The sequence below is a fragment of the Chanodichthys erythropterus genome, chromosome 22, assembly GCF_024489055.1.
Source record: "Chanodichthys erythropterus isolate Z2021 chromosome 22, ASM2448905v1, whole genome shotgun sequence".
Classification (NCBI taxonomy): Eukaryota; Metazoa; Chordata; class Actinopteri; order Cypriniformes; family Xenocyprididae; genus Chanodichthys; species Chanodichthys erythropterus.
In genome coordinates this window covers 25,526,960-25,548,443 of record NC_090242.1, presented here as the reverse complement: position 1 = coordinate 25,548,443, position 21,484 = coordinate 25,526,960, and the positions used below count along the sequence as shown (strand labels likewise).

The 21,484-nt window shown below is 36.5% G+C and overlaps 3 protein-coding genes across 3 annotated transcripts in view; all 3 read right to left on the bottom strand.

Annotated features, from left to right (window-relative positions):
- The window catches only part of pcxa (pyruvate carboxylase a), a 160,250-nt gene extending 149,036 nt beyond the window's left edge, over positions 1–11,214 (bottom strand). The window contains exons 1-4 of the mRNA XM_067375459.1: positions 10,876–11,214; positions 4,105–4,246; positions 3,056–3,240; positions 746–911 (exon numbers count right to left, since the gene is read on the bottom strand). Coding sequence (XP_067231560.1) covers positions 746–911; positions 3,056–3,240; positions 4,105–4,246 — 493 coding nt within the window. The 5' untranslated portion in view covers positions 10,876–11,214. The remainder of the gene's footprint in view (positions 1–745; positions 912–3,055; positions 3,241–4,104; positions 4,247–10,875) is intronic.
- A 452-nt stretch (positions 11,215–11,666) lies between these two features.
- calm3b (calmodulin 3b (phosphorylase kinase, delta)) lies at positions 11,667–15,627 on the bottom strand. The gene is made up of 6 exons (XM_067376224.1): positions 15,406–15,627; positions 14,551–14,581; positions 14,039–14,182; positions 13,856–13,962; positions 13,635–13,770; positions 11,667–13,426 (listed from the first exon to the last, which is right to left on the bottom strand). Exons 1-6 carry the CDS (start codon positions 15,406–15,408, stop codon positions 13,398–13,400), a joined length of 450 nt encoding a protein of 149 aa, XP_067232325.1. The 5' UTR covers positions 15,409–15,627; the 3' UTR covers positions 11,667–13,397.
- A 1,326-nt stretch (positions 15,628–16,953) lies between these two features.
- Positions 16,954–21,484, bottom strand: slc3a2b (solute carrier family 3 member 2b). The gene is made up of 9 exons (XM_067375596.1): positions 21,350–21,484; positions 20,419–20,648; positions 20,125–20,309; positions 19,556–19,729; positions 18,525–18,613; positions 18,271–18,410; positions 17,715–18,024; positions 17,568–17,624; positions 16,954–17,478 (listed from the first exon to the last, which is right to left on the bottom strand). Exons 2-9 carry the CDS (start codon positions 20,631–20,633, stop codon positions 17,134–17,136), a joined length of 1,515 nt encoding a protein of 504 aa, XP_067231697.1. The 5' UTR covers positions 20,634–20,648; positions 21,350–21,484; the 3' UTR covers positions 16,954–17,133.

Genomic DNA, 21,484 nt, shown 5'->3' with positions numbered 1-21,484 from the left:
GCTGGGTAGCAACTGAAACCGGCTTTGTGCAACAGGCCGCTGATCTCTGCAGATAGGTAGATTTCCGGGAACAGGATTGGGCACCCCATAAACCATTAAAGCTACTCTGTTGATAATTGATGCATTTATTGAAGCTTTTAGGCAGCATTATTATATTATTAACTTTTTTTTTTTTTAATAATCTTGTTTAACAGCAGAATTCATAGTGAAAAACTACATTTCCCATGGTTCGGCTAAGAAATCACCACCAATCAGAGAACTGTGATGAGCAAATCGCACCAAAAGAACACTTCCGCAACTACCCATTTCCATGAAGCACTGAAAATGCTGTAAATAGTCAGTCTCCCTACAACAAGCGTGCAAAACATACAGCCCACAGGCCAAGTAACTTATATCTACCCTGTAAAAAAATAAAAAATAAAAACTGTCATTTTAACAGAAAAAAGGCATCTGGGTTACCAGAATAATTCTGTAAATATACAGAAAAAAAATTCAAATTTCAAATAGTTTTTGGCTCCAATCAAAGTTTGTAATGTTGTAATGTGATTCACCTCATAGCTGGTTGTTTTGGTTCATAGCTCTGGCTTATCTTTTTTAACAAAAACCTTTTTAAAAATCCCTAGGGGAAAATACTTCAGAAACCAAGGTGCTTAAAATGTGGCCGTGCACTATTGCATTCTATTCAACAACACAAATGATGATATATTGTGACGAGATAGAGCAGGGTAGATGACAAGCGCTTTACCTGCATTGATGGCAATGGTACGTGCTTCAACTTTGTCCCCCATCTTGCGCACCACGTCTGGGGTGGGGCCGATAAAACGTACCCCAGCATCCATACATGCCTGGGCAAAATCTGCTCGTTCTGACAGGAAGCCGTAGCCTGGATGGATGGCATCTACGTCATTCTCCTGCAGGCAGATATTGTGAAATGTTACCACTTGGAAACTGTTGTCATTTAGCTTTTATCCACTGCGACTTAAGAGTGCTCATAGTATCAATTTATCAGTACGCATAAGCTAAGACATCGAACCCATGACCTTAATGTTGCCAGTAACCCTGTACTTCATTACTTTGAGCCACAAAGTTGTAGATAAAACTCTTTCCGTGATCAGTTAAATCGCAGTAGTAGCTTCCTTCCAATAATACAGCCCAACTTCCTCAACTGACTGAAAGTCTATTGTTTATTGACCTGTATTTAAGGTTAACTGATGCAGATCTCTTAAACAAGTCATGACAAGATGATAGGAATGTTTCATGCGCTTAACACAACATGGGTCATTTTCTAAGACACACATTAGGTGTTGAAATGATAAGCTGCTAAAGCAATTCATTAGTTTATTTACTGATAAAGCCAATAACTGACTAACTTGTCTACTGATTATTTCCTGAGGTATTTAATCAGAAAATGAGATGTGTGAGAACAACTGCCTGTTGAGGGTAATTTTACATCTACACTACTCTGTCTTCTTGGCAGCAGACTCTGAACTTTTGTCAGAAGGTATAATTAGGTGCAATTACTGCTCTTTGCAGGCCTGTTTGTGCTCTATCTGTCCAATCACTGCAGGCTGTATGTGTACTTTACAGGTCACGCGATCCTAATCTACTCTTTCAACACACAAACACAACAAAAGTCGCAGGTGTTAAAAACATGTGAATACATTGCTGATTTTGAACCAAACACTGTCAGGTTTGTGACCCAAACAGAGAGTCAGTGTGAGAGTTTTGGGCCGGTTGATGGAACTGTCATTTACCCTATTGTGTCAGCACTATATATTAACATTTTAATGCCCTGCGAATGCAAACATTTGGTTTTCTGTGACATTTGGTTGTCGATTCAGCCAGTTAAAATTACCTTGCATAGATGGGGTTGTTGAAACAGTAAGAATGACAAACCAATTAGTAACAATTTATATAATTTTTCATTTATTGCCGTCTTGGAGTTTCCTAAATAATTATAGTATTTGTGTAATTGCTAGCTAATACTGCATCTTTTCTTAGCAACAAACTTATTGGATGAAAAAATACCTGTATTTGTGTGACAAATGCATAATAATAATAATAATAATAATAATAAATAATAATATACTTAAAATAATTTAAAAATAAAATGCTAAAAACACTACCTTTCAAAAGTTTGGGACCATACTTTTTTTGAAGAAATTAATGCTTTTATTCAGCAAGAAATCATTAAATTTGACAGGGGAAAAAAAAATTATAATGTTACAAAAGAGTTTTTTTATCCCTTAAAACTCATCTTTAATCACCAAAATTGCATATTTAAACGTTTTTTCCCATGAAAAAAAATCTTAATGCCTTAAAATAGCTTGAATGTAACTCTACACCCTTGTCTCATTTAATATACACGGATCTATGAATATGATAATAAGCCCCGCCTCCACTCGCTTGCATGAGCTCAGACTAAAACCCATCGGCACGTTGACATGAGACGTCAGAAACACCAGCGATTTCAAACCATGGGTTTGAGACGGTCTTTTTTTGTCTTTAACTGCAGTTTTAAAAGGAGAAAATACTCAGCAATAGTGTTGACATGAATTTGCACATGGTTTGTCTTAAAGCATGTTAAAAACACCAGATAGACATGAACAACATTAAAAACTTGATTTTCACCACATGGGGACTTTAAAATAATTGCTGTTCTTTTGAAATTTCTAATCAAAGAATCCTGAAAAAAAAATTATCATAATTTCCACACAAAATATTAAGCATCACAACTGTTATTTTCAGTTGTAAAAATAGATCCGGATTTTACTGTATTTTTAATCAAATAAATGCAGCCTTGATGAGCGTGAGACTACTTTCAAAAAGACTAGAAAAGAAGTCTCACTTTTAAACAAGTGTAAACATAAAAAATACTTTCTAAATGAGAAGTGTCTAATTATATATAAATTCATTTAAAAAGTGTAAATTTACAATTTTTTTGTGTTTGGAACAAGTGAAAAAAATCGGCAGGGCAAGTAGAAAACTGAACTGCTATACAGAGGATTTACAGAGTATCTTTACTGAACCCTCTCGAGTGTGAGAAAAGTCTGACCTTGGCCACTTTGATGATGTCTGGTATATGCAGGTAGGCAGCTACAGGTGGCAGCCCCTTCCCGATGAGGTAAGCTTCATCTGCTTTTTGTCTGTGCATCTGGCCCGTGTCCTGTTCAGAGTAGACGGCCACTGTGCGAATCCCCAGCTCTGTGCATGCCCGAAACACCCGGATGGCAATCTCTCCTGTAAAGAACGTTTCATGAATTACAATTCATGAGTAAACAATTAATTCATGTCATGTATTTTAATACCTGAGTAAGAACAGAAGACAGAGAGTCTGAGAATAGTTATGTTTAGAATAGCATACTATACTACCATACTACATTTGTTATTCCTGCAGAAAAGGTATCTTAAATTATATTTTATGGATGCTTTGACTTTAAAATTCTGTCCAATTGCAATAAACAGAAAATCCTTTTTTTTTTTAATTATACATTTCACAAGTTTGGGGTCTGTAAGATGTTTTAATGTTTTTAAAAGAAGTCTCTTATGCTCACTAAAGCTGCATTTATCTGATCAAAAATACAGTAAAAAGAGTGAAATATTACATTTTTGTTTTATATATATATATATATATATAGTATAACATATTTCATATAACATTTCATATTTTCTGTGATGGCAAAGCTAAATTTTCAGCATCTTTACTTCAGTCTTCAGTGTCACATGATCCTTCAGAAATCATTTTAATACACTGATTTGCTGCTCAAAAAACATTTTTTATTATTATCAATGTTAAAAACAGTTGTGCTGCAAGTATTTTTTTCAGAATACTTTGATAAATAGAAAGTTCAAAAGAACAGCATTACAAGTACTAACTGCTATAAAACAAAAAAAAATTAAAAAATCATGCTGACCATACTTTTATATAGATATTTATATAGGCCTACTTATCAAGTGTTATATTCATGCAACTTTTAAAATGTATACTACTTTGTCAATAAAAGAAATCTTTTTTTTTTTATTTATGTCAAATTAAAATGTTTCAATATTAGCACACATTATATGCTATTACTAGTAACATTCAGAATACAGCCGCTGACACACCTCTATTAGCCACCATGACCTTTCTTATGGGTTTGTATTCCAGTGTCTGGGGTGCGGTATGGGTGGAGCGGGTCATACACCACATCCTCCTGATGGCCAACAGCCCCAGGGCAGAGCGCTGTCCTCCCACCTGTAGCAGCATCTAGAGAGCGAGAGTCAAAGATAGGTGTGTTACAGAAAGCAGTTCATTCAGGCTGCTGTAGTGATAAATCTATTGAACGTTATCTGCATTTGTAAAGAACCAAAGTCATTAGCAGTCTTGCAGTGTTTCACACAGAAGCTCTGGAGATAACTAGAGTCAACACTCGAACTAAAGGGAAAATTAGGTCAAGTATAGGAATGCATGAGACAACAACAGAATAAGTCTGATATAGTACAAATGAGTGCTGCAAAATATTTTGATAAACATATCCACAAGCACTTGGACAAAGAAAGAAGACTGGCCTCTGCTACATGAGAAGATTCTCAAGGCTGTCTCTAAAAAAATGCTGTATTTCAAGCATATCCAGACATACTGAATACATGAACAAGGTCAAGAGCCCACAGGGCCAAAAATAACAAAACAATGTCTTATTGCGATCACATTGCCTGTGGACACAGCTTCAAAGGCTGAGACTGAACACCTGAAACAACAGCAGAACTGATTAAACTCAGTGGGAAACACTGAAGGATCAGAGAAACTATGAATCCTCAGGAGACAAAGGCAGAATTGACTGTACAACAGAAGATAAAAAGCAGGGTTGCCAGGTTTGTGTAACAAAACCAGCCCAATTGCTATTGAAAACCCACCCAAAACCAGCTCATTGCATTTGGGTGGCACTGTAAACACTAACGCTCAAAACAATGAATTGGTTTGAGTAGGACAAACTTAAAAATTACACAAATTAGTTCAGTCAAATTAACTTTTATGAGTATTTAGTACTTTTTTTTCATTGAAGTTCACAGAACTGATACATTAAGTAAACTGAACTTTTTCATTGTTTTGGGTTTTATTAACTTATTTTTTTTAATTTTGACAAACTTAACTAACTGAAACTGGGATGGGATTTATATTTCCCAGCATGCTTTGCCCATAGCACTCGAAATAGAGAGTAAATGCTAAAATTAAGTGTCATATAAATGTTTTTTTGTGCAAGATTAATGTTAAGTGGGAGATTTAGTAGTGATTAATATTTTGTTATGCTAATTTAGAAGAGTGTCCAGTAATGTGGGTTTTTGGAGAGTGACCATCATGGTGACAAGTTGAGCATGCAGCTTGGTTTGAGAGCAAATATGTTAAATGCTTTATATTGCTGTACTCATTTAGCATGTGCTATACCATGCTATTGTTAACATGTTAGCAAATTAGCATTTTCTGAATTTGCTTCTAAGTTTACGCTAATAAAAATGTTTAAGTTGAGGTTACATGATAATTTTAAGTGAACTGTATGAATTAGTGTAGTTAAGTTAAGAACAATTAGCAGAGGTCTGTGCTGGATTAGCTGGCTAGCCAGGTAAATTTCAGGTTAGTGCACCAATCCTGGGATTTAGGTATCAAGAAAGTGACTTGGCTTTTAGCGGTGTTCATCGCCATAGAAACTTACACTCCACGGCTAACCTGCTCTGGTTAGTAGTAATTTGTATAATTATCTATATTTTTATTAATCCATTACACACACACAAGTTTAGTTTAACAGTTGTTATTAAGCGTTTAGTTTCAATGAATATCAATATATATCATATGAAATATAAATAAGTAAATATACTCTTTAAATATGACTACATGTGAACTTGTATATTTGAGTCTATTGTATTGCTATATATTATAAACTAACTTCACAACTGATAGAGAAAGATAATTTCTTCTATTTGTCCTCTTTCACAGACAAGTATTTTCTATTAGTGTAAATGCATTTAAATTCTTCATTTTCAGCAAAAGAGTTTTAAATCGTGCTGGCTCTCTCGTGAGAAGTGAATCATTGTTTATCTCTGTTGCAAGGCATGTGATTGGCTGTTTGCCACTGATGTCACACAATAATGTGCATGCGCTCCACAAACTCAGGATCAAAGCCTGAGTTGACAGAGAAAGTTGATGATCAGCATCATAGTACCAACAAAGCCAGATAGGAGTGGTTTGGTTTTGTTAACTCGAAACTAATCCTATAACCCTGAGTTTGTTCAACTACCATCATGGTACAGGCCCCTGTTCTGCTTACTTAAACTTTGAATTTCTTAACTTAAAAATTAAGGCAACTGATTGACTCATTCTTTGAGTTTTACCAACTTATTCGGGTTCAGTGTGGCAGAAATCGTGTTCCAGGGGGGTTAAAATCTGCAATTCGGTGGGGGGTGGGTCGCTTCAAACCGCGGCAACAGTGTAATACCTCACTTGGTGAAACTACTACTATTCTGCTGGACAACATCGACGAGTCATTCTGCAGCCATACAGGTGTCACGAGGCATAAACCACCACTGCATCCAGTGTACTCTCACTTTATGTTAAAGAAAAACTACTAACTGCACAATAACAAACACTTAATGGAATTTTAAAGCCATTCTGAAAGAACACTAAAGTCCTTTAAATCAGCGTTCAGTTGGTCAAACTACAGACAGCAAGGCAAAAATGCTAACGGACCCTTTTCTCAGACTCATGACACGTTTTAACGGTCATCAGCATCATAAATCTTGCATCGTTTTTTTATATTTTGATTTTTTTCATTAAATGTATGTACATTTATAACACTATACTTAGTATTGTATTACCTTTTCATCAAATTACAAAAAAAAGTTAACGCCATTGTGAGGGTGCTTCTAAAACAGCTGCTATCGGAGTGACAGTAAAAATGACATCTTTCTCTCTTCTGACTGCCGTTATCAATCCCTCTCTATTTTTTTTCCTCTTTTTGAAAGTTGTGAAAACACTGTTGTTGAGTTTTTCTGTTGCCATTTGAGAAAATGGAAACACAAAAAATAGATTTAATATATTCTCTCATTCACCACTATAGAATTTTACCCATGATGACTTTCGCTTCTGAGAAACCCAGAAATGTGAAAAAGGTCTATAATGAAATGCAACTAAAAATGCTAAATGACATGATAATTTATGCTATATTAATTGTCTAAATAAATAAATTAAACAATAAAAATTAAAATCATTCATTTTAAATGCTACAAATGATTTTATGCACCACAAGAATTTAACAAACATTTGAATATTACATTTAAAGTCACAATGAAACAGCTAGTGACAGATCTTTTCTTCCACATTGTGACATACATCCAAGTGAAACGGATAATCGAAAAGGTAAAAAATGTAGGGAGGTGACTTGGTTCTGTCCATCGGTTGTTGATTGGAGATGGAGGCGGATCTGAATGTGAGCTCGCAGTCGATTGGAAGAAAGAAGCAGGACTAAATGATTGGAGAAGTCCAGCATACACCTTCAGAGAGAATTCTGGCTTTTTCACCGGAAGATCTAATTATGACATTTCGATTAAAATTTCAAAAGGTCAAAAACAAATTTAAAATATTAAACATAAGCAAATAAGAATAATTTACAATAATATCAATAAGATGCATTTGGGAAAATAAGAAAATAGATAGAAATTTTCATTTCATGCCAACTATAACAGTGTTACTAAATTATTAAATTATTAAAATTAACTTTAATTGAGCATTAGCTTATGACAAATGTAATCTAAACTTTAAAATAGAAGTATGCACAATTAAATATCCTATGTCGAAAGATACCAATACAATAAGGCATACACTCCTAAATAAAACATTTGGCACAGGCACAATGTTTTCTATTCATCCCATGTAATGTTAATAATTTTGCAGAATTTTAAAACTATAAATTATATTTTGTTGATTTTTTATTTTATTTTTTTTATTTTTTTTTACAATAAATCCTGGTACCCAGTTGAAAAATTCCATTTTATACCAATTAATTTGGGGGGAAAAAGAGAGAACGCATGTAGTTCATATTTGCCCATTTCCTAAAAAAAAAAAAAAACATGCATTTGATAACTAGTTACATACAGGGATGTTGCAAAAACATGCTCAAAGGTCTACCTACTGCAAAAGAAAGGTATTTGCACAGCATATGGCCCCTCAGATGAAAGGGCAGGGGGAAAAAATGCATATGTAATCTGCAAAATGCAAAATTCCTCTACAAAAGCTTAGGCTGGAAGCATACTTAAGGTGTCCCATTTCACTCTAACTCCTCTGTAGTTACGGAGTCATTTAACTGTTCCTTATACTAGTTTTCTCCTGAATAAGGCACATACCGCTGCCAAAATCACAACAATACAGCAACTGTGTCCTGCCTGAGAGAGAACCTGACACTGATACATGAGCGCCGCAGAGGAGACACAATCTCAAGCTGCTGTAAACAATAGCAGCACATTTGTGTGAGGGTTTAGGACTGCGTGGAGATGGGACAATGTATTGGATGGCATTCTGCATGTGTAACGGGGCATGTAAAACAGTGAGGGGTGAATAGGTGCGATTTAGTAGCAAAACGCTCATCATCAAAATGATGCAAAATATCTTCCTGACTGGGTGGAAGCAGGTGGCTTTAAAAGAGATTACGTGTGAACCATTCACATGAAACCTTTTATCCCAAGAGTATGTTTTGGCACAGCCTGTGGCCTTGGTCGGTCTATAAAAAAAAAGAATTGTACTCTACTCAAAAGAAACCATAGTAATGCACAGAGATCCACTTACAAACTCATTCACAGCCCAACTTATGAGAACACAGGGCCATTTATTTGCCTATAATAGAGAAAAAACAAGACCAGAATATTGCTTTTAGGTCTTACTCATTCGGTCATGTCGTTCTTACTCTACTCTACTTTCCATTACACAAAACATAAGGCCAATATTTTAACATGCAGTAAACCAACAACTTTCTTTATGGATTATTCCAATATTAAAATGCACCACAAAGCAGTCTGTGTGTCACTCACAATTAGGACTGTGCAATTTGGACAAAATAATCATATTGCGATTTTTTAAATGAATATTGCAATTGCGATTTTATTTGCGATTTTGGCAATTGTTTTTGCTTTTTCAAATGTGCTACTTTCTAAATGTATTCAGTGCACAAGTGCATAACAAAACATTTCACAATTAAATAACATAGTATTTACAGCTTGATAAACAGAAATAGCATCTTTTGGTATCTTTTGTCATACAGTTTATGGTGCTGTTTTAAGTGCTGGAACAGGTTTGTTGTATTGCCCTATTTCGTTGCAATAATCTCACAGGTCTTGCAAATAACCTTGCTCTCTGACACATCCTCTGTCCTGGATCCAAAATACTCCAAAATATTCTAAATTAAAATATAAATAAAATTGCAGTCTTATGCGATTTAGAAATTGCATGTGCTCAAATCGCGATTGTTTTGCGATTGCGATTAATTGCACAGCCCTACTCACAATGCATGCATGGATGTATATAATATGTATATATCTCAAGCAATGGCAATTGGTTGATGAGAAATGGCCTGCACGATTCTGCTGCCTTTAGCACTTCATCGGTTGCCAACATGTGGCTGATGATGATGACTCCAATATATCCCATAGTTCAAGAGTCATCAGGTTTCTGAAGATGTCCATAAGTGTCATATTATCAGACACCTGCTGCTTTTCATAAAACATGTTCAGTGTTATATAACTGTATAATATATAACAAAAATCTGAGTCAGCGCTGAATCTCTGACTATGACAATATTACCAAGAACAAATCCAAGACGACAACACAGATAAAATGAAAAAAAAAAAAATGAAAACTAGAGGCCTTGAACATATCCAACAACATCAATTCAACATCAAGATTTACATAAGAGAACTGTATCCTTGTTGAGCAATATTAATAATAATTAATAATAAATAATATTTTATATAAACTCCCAATTAATATGAAGTCTTAAAAACGGCCTGTACATTTTTTTTTATTAAGATAATTATGCTGAAAATAATTTTTTTGCACAGGAATCCTCTGCCATTTCGAAACTTGAATGCCATGAGCTCGTAATCACGACTTCAGAAGTAGGTATTATCACATTTCCGATAGCACGTGAAGTTGCATTAATGTACATGGCAGCTGTACAAAAACCTTTGATTACAGATAATATTTTCAGCCAACAATACCAGCCAACTTCCTCCTTCAACCTCCATGTAGCGAAAAGCATATCACTGATGTCTAAATCACTGTTAATGCCTTTATTTGTAGTAGAGTTTGCCCTTGTGTGATTTTGGGCATAGGGGACAGTTGGACAGTTGGACACTGTCATGTATAGCTGGACGTTAAAATTGTCATGGACAGGTGCCAACTTGAAAGTGAATCTGCGCAATGAATAACCACTTTCCAGCTTTAAAGCTTCAACTTTCCTTTTAAACAGACGTGTAGCAGTGAAGTGTTTATGTTTGGTTATGTGGCAGCGAATAGTTTATAGGTCAATCAAGTGAGCCAAATGCATAAGCTTGTCCAGTTTGATTCATTCAGTTGGCACATGGGTTAGCAAACAGAGTACAATGCCCTTTGGTCGCATGCTGCACGACTTCAAAAACAAACTCCATCAAACACGTTTCATAAATGTTTACTGCAGAAGCCACGACTGTCTGTTCATTGAAATAACATGTACTTATGAACAAGTTAACATGCCAAGCAGCTAGTGCTTATGAGGACAGCAACTTGTGTTCAACATACTTGCATTATAACACCGCAGTCTCAAAAAATGCGTACCATTTGATCTGATAAACACATAAAATGCAAGAATGCTGTCTTACCTTCTTATTCTTGCCTCACGGCAGTTGCGTACTGGTGTCCAATCCTGTTCCCTGAAGAAGGAACGTAAAGACGTAAAAGCCTCGGTGCGTAAGTTCAGTGAATATCAATTGTACGTAGCAATCGTGGATACGTAGTGAACTAAATGCGCCTGGCCTGAACTCGCTTATTTACATCTCCTGACAGTATTATATCGCGGCAGATGGGATCAGATTCCCCGCTGTACGTTTAACTCGTTAAAATTGTTTGCTGAAGTTTGTTCAAATCGTCTGAGTTGGCTTGTCCAGCCACAAATCAATTGAACACTCTCTTTAGTATTTGGCCCGTTGCAACATTTTTTCTTGAATCAATAAACCACCCATCTGTATACTGTCAAACTATTGGTGTATGTTCTGAGACTGGCGTCCCCGCCCACGTCTCACTTGTCATTGATGTGATTGGTTGGCGCTGAAATCGGCGATGTCGTATTCGTTCTGCGCCACGTCAATCATCAACAGCTCTGCACAGGTGCCGCTATTGGATGTTTGGTGAAACCTTGGGTGTTGTAGTTCCATGACAGGACAAAACTACAGATGGATAATAAGTTTATGTTACACTCACTCGTTTCTAATTTTACACATCCCAAGGTTATAAAAACTATTTTGTTTGTAATATGTGCAATGTATGTTTGTATGTATTTATAAGTGATATTCTGTGGACATGTCGACTCTTAATTTAATAATGTGATTCAAAATTATAAAACAAGGCAGAATATTGCCTTGTGCAAACAAATGACAATAAACACAGTAGATATACATATTAAATGCACTTTTCTGTCTCTCTTACACTATTTTTAATAAGCCCATGCATGTTTACAGTTATATAGGCAACAGTGTTATGAACAAAAAGAGGTAATTTAGAAACAGAGGTCCAAGATGTTTATTTAGCAAGAAAACCAGAGTTCTGCAATGGAATGCATAACCTTTCATTTTTTTTTACTATATTACCTTATGGGCAGAGAAAGAGAGAAAAAAGAACCAGACCATAAACTTAGATCTTAGAAGAAAAGAAACAACAACATATAAAGGTCATAAAAAACATAACAGTAGAATAAATTAACAACTGGGGCAGAAGATGCAATACTACCTCCATAATGTATGTGATTCTACCATTATACACCATTTGTTTAAACCTTAACCATTTGTTTGTTTAACGGTCTATACAGTTACAAAAAAAAAAAAAAAAAATCAATTTCATTCAAAGCGGCATTTCATGGCAGCATGTGCTGCACCAACATGGCAGACGCAGTCTAACTAGATGACAAGCATTACGCACCGTCCCAATTGTCACTGTGCGTGGACCACAACTACAGGACCATGGAAGAGAAGAGCATGCCATTGTTTTTGAGAAATTATTGTTTAAAAAAAAAAAAAAAAATCATATCATAAAATGCAGGTGCTATGGATGTATACAAATATATCAAACAGCCTGCAGGAAGTATCAGCACACAGCTTAAATGTAATATTTTTCCCTAGACAGAAATGGTCCACTGACTAGGACACCAAGTGCAGCATCAAAATGTAAGACTGTATATTAAGGTGAAAACTATTCTACATCTTCAGTACAATCTCCACACTTATAGAGCTCAAACCAAACAATAAACCTCTCTACACCAGTCTAGAACAAATAGGTGGCAATTGTTTTGGGGTAGTAAAATTAGTGAGGAAATGGAAGTTGGAAGGAAGGTTAAAGACTTTCCACCATGTTTCTCTCAAATAATACAAAAAGGGGCTAAACAAAGCAGACTAACTAACTGAAATAATTGGTCCCCAATTAACCATCTCTGGATTATTCTATGCAGGTTTGTCTAATTTTCTTTATCTTGCACATTAGTTATGCGGTCCCTAAAGAACAAGCCCTATACCAAAACGTAAACTGTACTGAGTGGCTCCACTTTAAATCCATCTACAAGCACTCGCTCAGACACACAGATCTACATTTACAAAAACAATCACACTATGACATGGAAGTTTGAGCCATTTTGTTATATAAAGCCCCTGATTATCCATGAATGGTTATTCACCATACAGTTCTAAGACCACTGAGCAGAGGTTGCATGAGAAACATGCAGTTAAAGGAGAACTAGCAAGTTAGAAAAAGAGGCAAGCTGGGAGGAAAAAAAAAAACAAAAAAGGAAAAAAAAAAAACACAGAAACATGCCAAACGTAAACAAAGCATGCATTGCTCTTGTCCATATAGTATGTCACAATCTTTAAAATATTGATACATGTGTTACACTGCTGTTATCACCATCATATATGCAAGATTTAAACTTTGTTGTGCATGTAAATATTTTCTTCCAAAGAAAACCAAATTACAGGAGATCATTAAAAACAAGCAGAGGACTGTTCAAACTAAGGGAAAGTAGAGGAGAGCAAAACTAAATGGAGAGGAGTAAGAGATTGGGTTGTGAATGCTTGTTGAATGTTGACAGTGAGAGTGCTGCCCACTGTTTGGTCTGATGTGCTCCTTTTGGTTTCCAGTTTTACTTCGCTGTCATCATCTGGACGAACTCTGAAAAATTGGGGGGGAAAATTAGATAAACATGAAAAAAAAAAAAAAAATATTCACAAATATTCTGCAAGAAACAAACTACAATAAAATAAGCCTTTATTGATGGCTTTTCATTTTTAAACATCCACACGTGATGCATGAATTACCACAAGCTTGGCGTTTACATAGACAATACACGCTAACATGTAAAAAGAATGTGTGGAAATACCTTCGTAGTTGACCTGGCCATCACCATCAATATCTGCCTCCCGGATCATCTCATCCACTTCCTCGTCTGTAAGCTTCTCCCCCAGATTTGTCATGACATGACGCAACTCTGCTGCACTGATATAGCCATTTCCATCCTGTAAGGTATTAGTCATAGAGTGAGGAGTTCCCACTTTTTTTCCCTAAAGAAACGCCTTCAATAAGTAAGAAAACCTATTGTACCTTATCGAAAACTCTGAACGCTTCTCTGATCTCCTCCTCGCTATCTGTGTCCTTCATCTTCCTGGCCATCATAGTAAGGAACTCTGGGAAATCAATTGTTCCATTGCCTGAGGGGGGTAAAAGAGAACAGATTTAGAGAAGAGCTACAGGAACGTGGCATTATCTGTGGAAGAGCTTCCTCACCATCAGCATCAACTTCATTGATCATATCCTGGAGCTCTGCCTCTGTAGGATTCTGGCCCAAAGAGCGCATGACAGTTCCTAGCTCTTTAGTAGTGATGGTGCCATCACCGTCTTTGTCAAATAAGGAGAAGGCCTCCTTGAATTCTGAGAGGGGGGAGAGAGAAGCATAAATAATGGGTTAAATATTCTACAACTATTAGCACATGATATTGCTGGTTCAATGGGATAGTTCACTCAAATGAAAATTCTGTCACTTTCTTTCTTGTGTTGAACACAAAAGATATTTTGAAGAATGTTTGTAACCAAACAGTTGATGGACATTGCCTTCCACAGCATGGGGGGGAGATGGGGTCTACTAACTGTTTGGTTTCCGACATTCTTTGAAAATATTCTCTTGTGGTCAGCAGAAGAAAGAAATTCATACAAATTTGGAACAACTTGAGGATTAGTAACATTAAATCATTCATTTTTGAATGAACTATCCTTTTAAGGTAAAGGTTTATCTTCCATACCAGCAATCTGCTCCTCTGTTAGCTGATCAGCCTAGATGAAGAACACAAAAAAAAAAAACAGTAATTATTTTTAAGCATAACCAGATAGCACGTCTTCAAGCTGAAGCTCAACTTTATTTATTGCCTGTTAAACTGGACGTGTCTAACACGTGAGCTTGGGTTTTACAAGTTTGATGATGTCATTCATGACTACAGCGCCTAATTCGGGGCTCTATGAATTAGCAAATTACAAAACGCAGTCACAGCAGACTAAACAGCTGTATTTTACTGTATTTGACTATTTGCATTGTTGCATTTTATTGATCTGCAATTTCGTTCACGCTTAGAGGCCAGCTGAATGGATTAGTGCGCATGCTGTGAGAAACTACAAGTATGTTGTAACCGATCCGATATATTAGAAAAAGCTGGGGCTATTTCTGCACAAGGGACGATAAGGTCCTGTCTCATGTAAATGAGCGCGATTTGAAAATCTATTTTGAAGCCGCTGCCTGCTGACGCCGACTTGAGGCGAGCTATCAACAGTGAATCAGTCAAGGAGGATGTGCTAACATAGCGCATTTTATGCTGTAAACGTCTCGCGCCTATTTGCAATTATAGGAAGCGCTGCCAAATGACACACGGCAGGCGATAAAGCCGTTTACTCGACACTTAGAAATATGAAAACGGTGTGTAACCAGTTTAACTAACGTTAGCCCGGGACTCGCGCGCTCTTTCAATAGAATGACGGTTAGCTCGCGAGGAGCTAAGCTAACACTAGCCCATTCACACCTATTACTTCGCCATGGAGGCTCAGCCATTTTTGTAGCTACGTTGAGCTTTAACTATTAGAATACAGTGTTTTAAAAGCTTACTTACCATTGTGTTTTAGTGTGAACTACGTTGCTCTTTACGTAGAGAAAAATTGAAGTCCAAGCGTTTGCTTTCCACCCGTGCGATTGTCAAGCACTATCTTTTGCTGCTGTGCGCCCAAATTTCAATATCACTACGCCTTGGTGTTTCGGTCCAAAGTGGGACGTCGCACTCCTTGACAACAAAGCGGTTACTATGGTCTTCCTACGCCGCGTAGTCGAACTGTTTTAACTCCAATTAGCACTGTGAAACTGTCCCGTTTTCGTTTATAAAACCGATATATCGTACAGCGTTGTTTATCGACTGTAAATTTCTATATTAGGATTATTCTTTTCAAAAGCCATAGCATACAACGGTGGCTTTCAGGTTTGAATGGACGATCCGGAGAGTTTATATATAGAAGTCTGATAGCACTCGTCAGCTGACCTGGGAAATGTATTTTGATTGGTTTTCAGCCACCTGCAATGCGTCAGGGAGTCCTCGAAGAGAGCAGTTCTTAAAGAGACAGACGCAGAAAACCGAGTAGTGCAGTCAGTGTATATAGTGCTGCAGATGCAACACTGGCAGCATGTCATGAGCAAGAGTGTGTTGTTATAATTACGCCCATTTTATGGTCAATACAGTGATTTTTAGAAAAATAAAGTTCAACTCAAAAACAACGTTAGATTAGAAGGGGACCATGATGCCTAAAAGTGGAGGTTCCTGGTCAGGTTTGTAGTCCCAAATGAGTAATTGACCTAGAAAAGTTTGAGGTGTGAAAAGGTAGAGGACATGAGGAGAAAATAACTCATTCATCAGTAATATTTCAAGTATATATATATATATATATATATATATATATATATATATATATATATATATATATATATATATTATATTCCCTCATAGATTTACATTTAATCATCTAGCAAACTCCCTTAACCAAAACGACTTAGAAATTATATAAACTGTACAAATATCTTTGTGAAGAACCTTTAGTTTCTTGTGATTAGGTTTGTTCTCAGACTTAACACACACACTTGAGACAATTTCCCTCATCACTCAAGGCACCGAGCCGATCGCAGTAGGGGTTCGTAAATCTGTAATGAGTTAAAATAGCCAGGTGAGACTGAGCTCTCTATATGCATAATGAATAGCTCTAAATAAAGAAGCCATCAGTAGAGACACCTGATATCATGCCATGCTGGAGACAATGAGAGCTGCTCCATTTTATGGCGGTAGATTTTAATAATTCAACCATGTCTCCGTTACATCTCATTATGCTGGCAACACTTATGAAAATAGATGAGGGAAGCCCATGTGAAATAACACAATAACAAACAACACAGATATTGAATTGCTCCACTTAATTTATTGTCCACAGCTTTCATTTTCATGCATCTTTTCCCCCATTACATAGAAGATCATCATTTAAGATTGACTCTGGGACACGTGAACATTTTTCATGTGTAGAATTGCACTACATTTGAAAAACTAAAAATAAAAAAAAATAATATAAAAAAAGGTTTAAATTTAAATGACTTTTTTCTTCCTATGGAATGTATGCTATGTAACAAAAAAAAAAAAAAAAAAAATACCAGCTTAGAGTTGTTTAGTAGTCATGCAGTGCATGTGATGCATTTAACAGTACAATCTGATGCTGTATGCCAGTGTTTATGTACTAAAAAGGACAAATATTGTAACAGAAAGGCCAAATCCATGTCCTCAGACTAACTACGAATATAAAGTGTGCCTTTAGGATGTGTAAGGAAACTTCAGCATTACACCCTGTTCTGGCTTCACCTTTAGTTCTGAAAGTTTAAGCTCTTTATCATTATCTTTATTATCAGTACTATACACTACTGTAGCATATTCCGGAATCTCAGCATGATTCAGTTTAAGAGAGACAGTTTCATTCGAGTGCCAGTTGAGTGCAATAAGGTAGCGCTCATTCTGGTCCCACTTTCGCACATAGGCCATGGCGAAGGTCGAGTTGAACAAAGGCAAGTATTCTCCATGCTGCAGAGAGCGCTCCTTCGATCTTTTTTCACTCACAGTCTTGAAGAACGAACGGAAAGAGCTCATTTCTTCCAGCTTGCTCTGTAAAGCAAAAAATGAACATTTTACTAAAACTGCCAGACACAATATTGAATGTTGTAACTTTGGAGATTTGTGCAAAAGCTCCTTACCTTCGGAATCATAGTGGTGTCAGAGAAGTTCCACACCATGGTTGGGTTTTTGGTCAACTAAAATGGAAGGAAAACATTTTAGGATCTGCTCATGGAAAACACTTGGACCAGCTGCCTACACTTGATAAAAACTTTCATTTGACTTACATCATCTTCCAGTCCAATCTCATCCCCATAATTAAACACCGGTGTGCCTGGCAGGGTGAGCAGCAACAGTTGACTCAACTTGACTTTGGCAAGCCCTACTACTGAAGCCAGGTGTCCAGCAATACGCCCACCGATGTTCCAAGCCAACCGGGTCTGATTGTAAGTGGAATACAAGTTATCAACGGAATGGGCAACTTCCAGAGCAGATCTGGACCTTAGAGCACCAGTAAAGAGCAGGTCAACACCAGTTGTGTTCAGCACAGCAGCTATGTCTTCAGGAGAGGACTTCTCTGTAACCCCAATTAAGACCCTAGAAAGAAAAAAGTCAGTAAGGTTGAAGTTATTTAATTAAAAAAAAAATAAAAAAAAGTATCAAATGGAGCAATTTGGTTGGCAACACAACTTGACAAAGAAACGGACCACTAAAGTCCCCTTGTCTGGAGTTCAGTTTGTAGAAGTTGCTGCCAACTACCACAAGGTGGCTCATTTACTTCACAAGAAAAATGTATGAGTCCATTCATGAAGACTTAAGAAAAATCAACAGTGGAGTGCTCACTTTTTAGTTTTTCCATCGGATTCTGTCTGATTGTGGAAAAGGCCTTCTATATCCTTCCAAACAGGTGCAGTGGAAACCTTCTCGACACCGTAGAAGAGGAACCCATCAACACCTTTTTCTAGCCAGTGCCTCAGAGCAGGCTGCAAAGACAAGGATCATAATTATTACTCTGGAAACTCAAGTACAGAAATCAAGTTGATAACATAAGATTATTGGGCAAAGAAGTTATCCAGATGTATTGCTCACAGTCATACCTCAAGTTCCAAAGTGCCGACAGCATCACCGGCAAACCAGGGCTCTTCTCCTTTGTAGTTAGGGGTAAGGTCCAAAACAACAGAGATACCTAGGAGTAAACACAAACATTTAATTGAAGAGGGGAGAAAATGAAAAAACTACATCTGATATATCATGATTTTTTTTTTTATATATACAATTCTCGTGTGTGTGTATGTTTTTCTGGTAAACCAAAATAGACCAAAATGTCCAGAGAAAGAGGGCAATTTGTCCTTACTTTTTTACTTATAAATTTTCACATTTGTTTCATTTTTGTAATGCGTTTTTAAAATCATAATTTTGTTATAATACCATTTTGTATTTAAAATGCTTACCATTTACTATTTTTTTTATAGTATGATTTTTGTGTGTGTGTGTGTGTGTGTGTGTGTGTGTGTGTGTGTGTGTGTGTGTGTGTGTGTGTGTGTGTGTGTGTGTGTGTGTGTGTGTGTGTGTGTGTGTGTGTGTGAGAATAGTTTCTAAACCAGTTTGGTAATTACAAACATTATTGATAATTTTTACAAAACGTATTTGGAACCCACAAGTATTTGTCCCATTTGTTAATTAGATTTAGATAATAAATGAGATTTCAATTATGTTTTGACCACTAAACTACTAATGTGTATTACAATTTAAAACAAAAATTTTCCATTTTAATAAATTTTAAAATGTAATTTATTCCTGTGATAATAAAGCTGATTTTTAGCAGCCAGTCTTCAGCATCACATGATCCTTCAGAAATCACTCTAATATGCTGTAATGCAATAATATGCAATAATAATTTGGTGCTAAAGAAACATTTTTAAATTATTAATGCTGAAAAACAGTTAATTTTTGTAGAAACTATGATACATTTCAGGATTCTTTAATAAATAATAAAGGTTATTTAATAAATAGTAAATTATTATGCTCTAAGGTGCAGAATAAAGTCCTTTAACAATAAAAAACAGATACAATACATAGCAAATACTACATTTTATGGTATTTTATAGTATAGTCAACTCTAGCTCACCTCTTCTGTGCGCAGCATGGATTAGTTTCGCAAACTGCGTCGTGTCACCAGCCTCTTCGGATATCTCGGTCAAGTTTAGATCCTCAGGTTTGTCGGCACTGGACACATGGATCGGGCCTATGATAAAACCCTTCACCTTCACCTCATCCATTGCCTGAACCTTATCAGCCAAACCTAAGAGAAAAAGAAAATAAACATGGAGAGATTCAGATCACAGACCACATCCATGTTAATACTAACTCCACTGTACCTAACATTATTCATTAAAAAATATGCATTTAAAGAAGATCTGCAACCATTCCTTTAAAAATCAGTTATGATATTCCCTTAATATAGTTTGCAGACTGATATGAGCTGAGCAAACAGGATGGCATGCAAGTGAATGAGGGAGGAAACCAAATTTGTCGATTCAGCAGCACAAAGAAAGAGTAATTATGCATTCAAACACGTTCAGAGCCTGAAATCCGCCTTTAATTCCTAAACTGGCCCAACCCTGCAATCCATTAACACTCCCATAAGAATCCATTTCAGTTGAATGGGTGTTGGCCCATGGAGTTGTCTGTCTTTACCTTCCAGGTTTGAAGCAAAGGATTTCACGTCTCCAATCTGGTACAGTGGTCCATAGTTCCACCAGTTCATCTCAGGAAGGGGCTTGCATCGAGGAGCTTGAATAATGATGGCAATAGCGCCAGCCAGCATGCCCAGCCAACCAAGCCAGAAGAGAATCAGAAGTGCCCAACGAACTTTAATCCACCTATTCAAGAATAGACAACAGTGATTATTTCATCTGAATATCTGCAAACTGTAAAATCCACACCATCTAATTGAAAGTAAATGAGGTTTAACTATGGTGCACATCATACCCTGGTGTTCCAGCTACTTTCATGAGTTCTTCTTTGGATAACCCAGTGAATTTGGTCTCCTCATCAGGAATCTTCACCTTCACAATGCCATTCTTCTCACTTACAGGCGAGATGGCATAATTATTTCCAGCCTCTCCCTCTGTCATGGGCTGCTTCTCCTGCTCCACCTCATTGAGCTCCACATCTTTCATATCCACTTCAGTATTGTTGCTCATTTTGTGTTGAATGTTCTGAAAATAAATGTAATTGCATTAGCAACAAGCACATCACTGCCGTCACGGCACATGTCGAGGAAGCACATGTTTGACGTCATGGGTACGACACGTCGCATTCAGGCAAGACACCCTGAAGGTTGCATCACCTAACAAATTCACGCGAAGATGGACAAAAAACGATTTATGACAGATGTACTAATACCCGAATGACACTATTTCACCAAGGCTTTTTGGCAAAGATTTAGGCTCTGTTAGAAAAAACAACAGTTAATCCAGATTAAGCCTCCAGTGACCGTAGACATGGCAAACACCGGGTGCCAGATCAGCATATCTAACGTTAAACTCATCGAATTTATTCAAATATATATAAATGACGTACGGCTAAATATTGTTTTTATGTGCTTTAATTAAATATTACACTATCGACTCGTTCAAAACAGCAGTTTTCAAAGGAAACTCCAATGAATGTTGATGTAAATGGTAGCGTGACATTTTGAAAACCGGATTGGTCCAGTTCTGTTTGCGCCTGACTCATTCAGCCTCAAATAACATCGGTTTTCGAAAAATTAGGAGTTTAAATCAGAAACATACTAATGTTTTAGTTATTTTAAATGTGAATAAACAATAATGTGCGGCTCGTAGTAACGTACTCGCAAATGTCAAGGACGCTGACAAAATAACTGCGCAAAAATAATTGGAACAAGACCAGATCTTACCAGCTGCACTTTTTAATACTGACGAAATCTTCGTTTAAATTGTCTGATAAATAAGAAATATCCGTTTACTGTTCGCTGGTATCTTTTGTGTCTGTATTCAGAGTGATGCTCAAGCTTTTTATAAGGCAAAGAGAG

Coding starts and splice junctions, on each gene's coding strand:
- calm3b (XM_067376224.1), bottom strand. Junction 13,771..13,855: donor CGTTCAGAGTTTTCGATAAG/GTACAATAGGTT, acceptor AATACCTTACAG/GATGGAAATGGCTATATCAG. Junction 13,427..13,634: donor TGGCCAGGTCAACTACGAAG/GTATTTCCACAC, acceptor CCAATTTTTCAG/AGTTCGTCCAGATGATGACA.
- slc3a2b (XM_067375596.1), bottom strand. CDS start 20,633: ATGAGCAACAATACTGAAGTGGATATGAAAGATGTGGAGCTCAATGAG. Junction 18,614..19,555: donor CCATGCTGCGCACAGAAGAG/GTGAGCTAGAGT, acceptor GTTTACTCCTAG/GTATCTCTGTTGTTTTGGAC. Junction 17,625..17,714: donor AGATTGGACTGGAAGATGAT/GTAAGTCAAATG, acceptor CTTCCATTTTAG/TTGACCAAAAACCCAACCAT.